At 40.8% G+C, this 8,660-nt stretch overlaps 1 protein-coding gene across 1 annotated transcript; it reads right to left on the minus strand.

Moving 5' to 3' along the window:
* Positions 1 to 989: 989 nt before the first annotated feature.
* LOC144663490 (E3 ubiquitin-protein ligase TRIM45-like) lies at positions 990 to 4,880 on the minus strand. The gene is made up of 2 exons (XM_078524462.1): positions 4,530 to 4,880; positions 990 to 3,177 (listed from the first exon to the last, which is right to left on the minus strand). Exons 1-2 carry the CDS (start codon positions 4,779 to 4,781, stop codon positions 1,090 to 1,092), a joined length of 2,340 nt encoding a protein of 779 aa, XP_078380588.1. The 5' UTR covers positions 4,782 to 4,880; the 3' UTR covers positions 990 to 1,089.
* Positions 4,881 to 8,660: the final 3,780 nt, after the last annotated feature.

Here is an 8,660-nt window from a genome sequence, read left to right on the forward strand (position 1 = left end):
TTAACGGTGAATTTTTGGTGGGGAGGACAACTGCATTAAAAAAATTGATATTGCGCACGTGTAACTAGGGCCAGTCCCAAACTGCGCGCTTGAAGTTAAAATCCCTAAAGCTTTTGAGAGAAAGGTAGAGTTCCGATTTTTTTCAACGAATTAGAGGCTGCAACATACCCTTCTTCATAATCCTTCGTATGGATTTTCCGTTTACATGTAAGAATGGGACGCTACTGAAGAAAGTCTGAAAATACGGGTCTTTATTACGCCATAGCTTTAATGCGAATTTCATAAAAAACCATACGAAGCATTAAGCACATGGACGTTCCTTATCTGTTGGCACTGATTTGAATTTTAGATCTACATACCCTTTCAGTTTTAAGGTATTTTCTATTCCGGTCACATGACTTGTCAAATATGGCCGTGATTTGAAACTTTTGATTAGAACAAAGTTGTGCAAAACTCTTATCCGTAGGAGGTTTGGTTTCCAAAAGTTGACAATCAGAAATCTTTCTTAGCAACAGGTAGTTAAGAAGGACCCCCCTTAAGCACCCAACCTCATATTATAACCTCGAATAAGTGCCCACCTCGAATATAAGCGCCCACCCTGAAGGTAGGAAATAATAATAAGTGCCAGCATTGAATAATTAGGCGCCCACCCCCACCCCCCTAAAAAGAGGGCACAAGAGAGAATTTTGATTATTACTGAAGTTGAGATTGAAATTGACTAAGTGTTACTAAGAAGCTACACCGAAGGCCAAGTTTTTTTGGTCTTTTTACTGAAACTTTTAATGAACAGTTAAGATTCAGTTTTGGTACATCTTCACGTTTAGTTATTAATTATACATTGTTTTCTTGCAAAATAAACGTTCTACTTGCTAAAAATGGCGAAAACTTAATAAGCGCCCAGCCTCGAATTAGTGCTCACTCTCAAGGTCCAAAAATTTAATAAGCGCCCAGGGCGCTAAATCAATTAAATACGATAACTAGCTCAATCAATGAGCGGTTCACCACTAGCCTGTAAGAACAATATTAATTGCAACCTCCTGCACGTAGAACACTTCCTTTGTACAATGTTTATATAAGGGAAATAATTGATTAAAGCCTCAGAGACACTTCATCTCCATTAGAACACATCAGAAATGCTGGAAACAGTCGCCCTGCATGGCCCCCCTCCTTAATCTCAATGGTGTCAGACCTTTTGCTATCTGGATGGTACACTATCAGTTTCCTATTATCACAATCCAGGTAAAGCTCAATAACATCATTGTTTTCAACTAAAAAGGGAAGCTGTGTTCTACAGTAACCACTGCATAGTTGGTTTTCCACGATATGTGGCTCGCCCGTAGTCCAAAACCATTGGAATCGAATTGGCTTAGGTTCTGCAGTACCTCCAAGTGGATTTTCCTCTGTAGATTTTGCCACACCAATACCAACTCCCTTTGAGTTGCCAGCCACTGATATTCTAACTTTCCACGAGTATTTCCCTGTACCAAAGCCAACGGAACCCAGAGAAGTCAACACGCTAGGAATTCCAAAAGACCAAACATCAATGTTTTGTATGTACTGGGCTTTCTGGTTTTCATCAACTAAGTTGAGGAAACTTTTCCAAGTTTTCCAAGGTTGGACTGTAAGATTCCATTTAACCACATTCCATGTAAATGGCCTTCTTTGAAGATGGATGCCTTCTACTTTTATTGACAAGTGAAACACACCTTCTGCAATTGGAGTGTAGCAGAAAGAGTAACAACCATTTCCTTTGTTCTTCACTGGAAGCCTTTCTGGTGAAAATAAGCTGCTTGAACAGATTTCTACTTTGAAAATGTCACTGCGAGGGCCGAGTGTCTTCTCCGGTTGCTGTTCCTTCGTATTTATTGTGAATTCAACTGGCTGTCCACACAGCATGTTGTACATTACACCCTCTTCTCCATTCCCCATGGTTACTGTTGATGCACCATAACGGGCATACAGATCTTCAACATTCAATTTAAAAGGACTGCCTCGCACACGACAATTACTCAGTTTCACTGACAAGTCATACTGACCCACTTGTTGAGGAGTGTAGCTAAAAGTATATGTACCATCTTCACAATCCTTTACATTCAGCCTCTCAGTGGTAGAATGTTCATTGCAACGAATTTCTGCTTCAAAAATGTCACCACCGCTCCATCGTTTCTTTCCATTCTGCTTCTTGGCAGTTATAGTGAATGTGATTTGCTCTCTGCACAGTGTGCTATGCATCATACCCACCAATCCGTTGTCCATACGTACTGTGGACCTAGCAGCAGATGCTTCCACACTTGCAATTGCACCAAAGTTCTTCATTTCTTGCGTCAGCTGTTTCATGTCCACATTAAGCTTGACAACATCATCAGTGCATGGTTTCAGCTGCCATTTAGCCGAGTTAAACCCTTCCAATCGGCTGGACATTTGTTTGTGCATGTTCAGCACCTCAACTTCGCTGCCATTTTTCAATGCTTTTTCTGTGAACTCCACACTGTTCTTCACACTTGCTAAAGCCATTTCCAATTCCTCTTGCTGAATTTGCAGCGCCTTCAGTTTACCCTTCTTTAGCTCTTCCGTCAATTGAATCAACCCTTCACGACGAATATTCACACAGGCTGTCAATTCTTCACAGCACTTAATCACTTCTTGCACTGTCTGTTCTGCCCGAGACTGGACTCGTGTTTTCATCTCTAAAACACTTTGCAAAGCGTCCTCCAGCATGGGTACCCTGGTTTTGGTTTCTGAGAGAATATTTTGTAAACTTTCTCTTCCTGTCGAATAAGCCTCCCTGACAAAGGTGTATTCATGATCGCGATGCTCAACAACTGTACAGTCTCTACATATAGCTTTGTCGCATGTGACGCAAAACAGTTTCATCACCTCCCCTTCGTGCTCTTTACAAAGGGACGGTTTCGCCATGGCTACAGATCCCATCTGTTTGGCTTCTTCAAGAGACATTATATTATGTGAGCTTGTACCACGCGCTCGCAGATGAGCTTGAGAACAAAACTCACAAAGAAAACTACAGCATGTACTGCATCTTTTGACAGGAGGGTCACCGCTGTCACAGATATCACACTGAACACCAGCATGTGACGAGTCTTCGTGAAGAGCAACCACGGACAATAAATTGTTGAGAAAGAAGTTGACTGGCAGAGAATCAATCTGTCCTTGAGGAATCTGGGTGAGACATGTAAGAGAGAAAGTATTATTTTAATAATAGTAAATTTTTGAGTGCATTTTTTAAGAAATTAGTCTGCGTAACTGATAGTTCAATCGTGTTGCTGGCAAAGAAAAAGCGGCGAAGAATGGAGGTATGGCCGGGGAGGGGCACCCTGTATATTTTTGGGTGGGGGTGTGCCGCTGGGACTCTGAAACCCTTACCCTATATTCAGCTGGTTTTGCAACCTTATACTAGACCAGATACCGAAAATTCCCACCCTATCCCAGACTTGCTTCTTTTTAGAACTGCATCACTTTAAGTGTTTTTAATGGAGAAACATCTGTCAAGAACGTTCTCACAATGATTTTATTCACGTCTAGGGAAGCCTTTTTCTCTGGACGTAATTCTTCATACCACTGATCAGTTTCTCGGCAAATGATACCCTATTCTAGACCAAAACTCGCTGATTTCTATACCCTATCCCAGACTAAACTCCTTGAAAACCATACCCTTCACAGGGGCACATACCTATATAGCTCATATATGGGAGTGCCCCCCCCCCCCCCCGGAGGTATGGGAGGGTATATGGACTGTAGGGAAAGAGAAACGACTTTCTTCTAAATTATCCCATTCCTATTTTACTAGTTTTTTTTTATTATTATTTTGATTCGTAACAGTGATCGATACTACAAACTTCACCGTCAACTCAGGCTAAGGAAATAATTATTGTTCTCCTCCTCTCTTTATTACGTTTCGTTATTTTTTGCTGAGTTATTCGCTTTCACAATTCATAAACAATAGCCCCATTTGGCGTGAAAAAAATGCACTGAAATTTGTTCGTGGACATCTGTTTCAAGAAGCAAACAACTCTCCTGTTGAAAAACGTCAAATTTACAGACATTTATATGACTGGGGACTAACAGTTGCTACCCAACTACACCGTCAAATACATGTCTGTATATGTTGCAGTGTGTTTAAATTTTAAAGTTTAAATTTTTGACACTATAAACAAATTTTGCATGCTCTTTCTAACTGTGATATCGTTTTTACTAATTCACCTGATTTAAAAAACTGGACAATTTTTTAAAATTCGATGGGTAAACAAAAAGATCAACGTGAAAACGAAATATGTGGCTGACAAAATATTCAAAGGGATGTAAATTTAAAGCGGGCGAACACTTCATAGAATTTTTTCTCATAAGCTAAATATTATGAGCTTAAATGTATATTATGGAAAACCGACGGCATGACCTCCTCGGAAACGTTTTATCTAGCGAGAAATCTGCTAAGAGGGAGCCAAGGCATGATAATAAAATTGATTTAATTTGTTTTTGCTGGCCCCTGATGATTAATCGTGAATTCACCTCACCTCAACACTGATCCTGCAGGTAGGACAAGTTATCTTCCAAACTTGCACTTTCTTCGATCTTGCCTGTGCTGCCGTTCCTTCTATTCTAGACATTTGAACGTTTTTGGTCTCTTTAGTAAGCAGTCCTTCCAGACATTTCTTGCAGAAGGAGTGAAGACAAGGCAGCACTTTAGGCTCCTTGTACTGCTCCAAGCAAACCGCGCATTCCAGCTCCTTCGACAAATCCTCCGCTAAAGATGAAGCTTTAGCCATCGTTTAGACGTTTCTTTTGTTTTCAAACAGGAAAAGAATCGACTAATGTCACCTTGAAGCGAACAGTGTTTTAAATAAAACTTGTTCTCTACAGTGAAAACAACACCCTCAGTCAAGTGCGATTGTGTTTCACGGAAGCGTGATTTCCGAGAATTGCAGTCACGTGAGATATGTATTTTTGCCGATGCAAAAAGAGGAGGCCTGGGAGCGATATTCCCTGAGCTGCAGTTGTGAGGAAAGATTCTTTTTCCTCCCGCCGCCAAAAAAGAACGCCTGATCGCAGGTTACCGTTATGGCATTTTTCCAGTTTCTGGGTGTATTTGTCGACTGGTTTGTCAGAAGGACAACAAAGGCGGCAGCTCTCATATATGAACTTGTGTGTGGTAATGAAGATGAATTTTTCAACAATGACAGAAGCATTGTAATTGGCATCTAGCTAAAAAGAGAGCCATACTTTCTAACGTTTTTGGTCTCTTTAGTAAGGCATGGTTTTTAGAAGGAGTGAAAACACAGCAAAACGTTACTTAGGTTCCTTGTACTGCTCCAAACAAACCGCGCCGTTCAAACACCTTCCCTTAACTGTCCGCTAGAGACGGAGCTTTGGCCATACTTTCTGTATCGGTATTAAATTATAAACGATCGACAAAAAAATGAGCTTGTTTGCTGATCCTTTAGAACTCCACACTTTACATGCATATACACACACTTTATCTTGTCCACGTGACACATCCTCCACATGTTACGATCAGGCGTTACGATGTAACTAGCAACCAGGCTCTATCTATTTTATTTCGCTACAATAGGCAGGGGGAAGGGTGAACAACATTTCAGGCTACAATGGACCCCAGTGGGAGAGAAGAGTTCGAATCAATTCTTTAGGCGAGAAGGTGAAACTTTAATTTAATACAGCATCCTTAATAAACGAGGCTTGACAGAATGCTGCATAGCCTACTTTTCTCATCCCGCATGGCAAAAACTAGGCCTGTTGCAGATATTGTGTTTAATTTAGTTTATCTTTTTTTAACCTTCCAAGCCATGTCAGTAATTTGTATGGCAACCTTCTACAGGAGAACTACGATCATATCCCAGATATGCTATTTGGGGGAACAAGGGCCATTTTTGGCAAATTTATTTAAAGCATTCCAAGGGTAATACATTCAATTTCGCCCAAAACGTCTTTCGGTCCTCCAAGTCCAAGTCAATTTGCTGTTCGCTATCTTTGATTTGAACGTCTGGAAGACCCTACAGGCCCTGGAGACGAGAAACGTCATGGCCGAAAAACGCGGACACAGTGACAGGCAGAATATCATTATCAGGAGTGTCATAGTTAACACTACTTAACCTAGCCGTGCACTTAGGCTATGTTTACACGGGACCGGTTCCAAACGGGTCCGAATGGATCCGTTCCAATTTTCAGACCGGATATATAGGCCTTCTGTTTACAATAGGTCCAGTTTTGGATTCGTTCCGGACCGGTTCGAGAACGGTCCCGTGTAAACTGAAGTCGATCCGGTCGGGTTCGGTCTCGTGCAAACCTAACCTTAGTTCTTTCCCCGTGAGAGAGACGGGGAGATTCAACCTTAAAAATTCCACACTGATGACGTAGTTCTACAGGCATATTGCGCGCGAAAATCTAAAATCGAGCAACGACCAATCAGAGACACTTCACGGATCTCTGTACAGCTACGTCATCACTGTGAATTTTTTCGGGATGAATCGTTCTTGTCCATCTTAGCCGGCGGAGCCTGTGCACGAGTAACACGTGGCTCTGGGGACACATCATTTGATCGGCTAGTTTCAAATCTAGCCAAACAAATAAACCGTTTAAAACTCTCGCATACCAAAGGGATTTTAAAAAGGTTCATTTGACTGGCTTTTCCTTTTGTTAAAATCCCGCCAATCAAATCATGTGTCCCCAGAGCCACTTGTTTCTCGTGCATAGGTTTCGCCGGCGCAAATTTCCCTTTCGTAAACGGTCGTTGAATTCGTGGGCGAATTCTTCGAGCTTGTGCATACCGGCATGCCGAATGTCGAGAACGTAGCGATTAATGACCATTAATAGTATGCACAAGCTCGAAGAATTCGTCCACTTCGAAACCAAAATAATTTTGAGAATCGCTTGGCATTTCTAAACAGGCATAGAATATTCTCATTAGGTTACTAAAGTAAATGGAGATATTCATCCATTCATTCGTTTGCGTGAGGTTTTCTGCAGTTTTCTGTTTCAATATTTCTTACTTCCGGGCTGAGCCCAATTTTTTACAAGTGTCGAGAACATAGCGATCTTATGGTATACCGAAGCTCGGATATTTCGTCAACTAGAAAACCAAAATAATTTTGAGAATCGCTTGGCATTTCTAAACAGGCATAGAATATTCTCATTAGGTTACTAAAGTAAATGGAGATATTCATCCATTCATTCGTTTGCGTGAGGTTTTCTGCAGTTTTCTGTTTCAATATTTCTTACTTCCGGGCTGAGCCCAATTTTTTGGGTGTCGGTAAAACGCCGACTCGGGGTCGGGGCCGGGGTCGGGGTCGGGGTCGGGGTCGGGGTCAATTTTTTTAAATTTTTTTTTTTAATTCACTGATTCACTGAAAAATTCACAGAAAAAATACAAAGTTTATATTAGCGTGTGGGTCATTTCGAGTCGAAAAAAAAGCATTTTCTTCACAAATTCGGTACAAATCTTGATCCTTATAAGAGAAGCATTTTAGTTAAGGTCTAACAGGCGAGAGGTGAAATTTAACTTTTACATACAGTTTAGCGATAAGATGTTGTTGTTTACTTCTCTGTAATCGAATATTTTACACCAGCTTTTAATGTTACGTGCATAGCTATCTTTCTACGTCCGTCTTTCGACATCATCTTTCAACAGCATCTTTCGACGTGCTGTTTGAAATGAGCCAATTTACACCGATGGATACCCTTGTTGGTTTCACCCACAAGGTCAAAAGGTCATTCTGGTGGGCTGTAATTGGCGGACTTCGATCCGTGTTGTTTGTTTTAACTAACCGCTATGCACCTAACACTGAAAGCGAGTGTGATACTTTCTCGTCAGCATAACCTCAATTAAAATGTCTTTCCGCATTTCGGTCACGCAAATTGGAGAAATGGCTAGATACCTCCACTTATATTTAAAACAATAACAGAATTTCAGGGACCGCGCAGGGAGAATTGGAGTGGGGGGGGGGGGGGCTAAAACCCTAACGCGGAAGCATAAACCAACTGGGGGAGGGGAGGGGGGGGTCCGGTGACATGCTATCCCGGGAAAATTTGGATTTCAATTTCTTCTTAGATACCAGAAAATGCATTTGATGTTAAAAATTTAAACGTTCAGCGCTTAAATTGTTTTTGTAAAAGAATTGCTTAAAACGACAAAACGTTGCTCCACAAATCGTTCGATACAACTACTCACTGACCCTTTAAACTTTACATCAAGGCAAGAACCTTGCCTTGTTGTTGAAGTACCCGCAACTGAGATGTTACCAGAACGAATGAAAACAGGAAAGACAATTTCACTTTCATTATTACCAAATAAATTACTTTTAGCACGAGCTCGAAAACAAACAGTATTGTTTTATAAACTTAACCCATTTGTTCGAATCGAAACCGACCAATGATGAAACAGGCCTTTTTCATGAAAGAACCACTCGCCCTTTAAAAGCCAGTTTTTTCAGTAATAAAAGGCATGATCCTGTAGTAGTCAAATATTTTTTATTATAAGATAATTGTCCGCAGTTACTTGTTTTTTGTGTATCTAAGTTGAAGGCGAGTCTATTTTGGTAATAGTAACTGCTGTTACTTTCGTCCTTTACAAACTAAATCAATAATATGGCATCCAGAAACGCAATATTTTCAGTAAATTCTCGTTTATTTTA

The sequence above is a fragment of the Oculina patagonica genome, chromosome 8, assembly GCF_052425735.1.
Source record: "Oculina patagonica isolate OP01 chromosome 8, crgOcupat, whole genome shotgun sequence".
Classification (NCBI taxonomy): Eukaryota; Metazoa; Cnidaria; class Anthozoa; order Scleractinia; family Oculinidae; genus Oculina; species Oculina patagonica.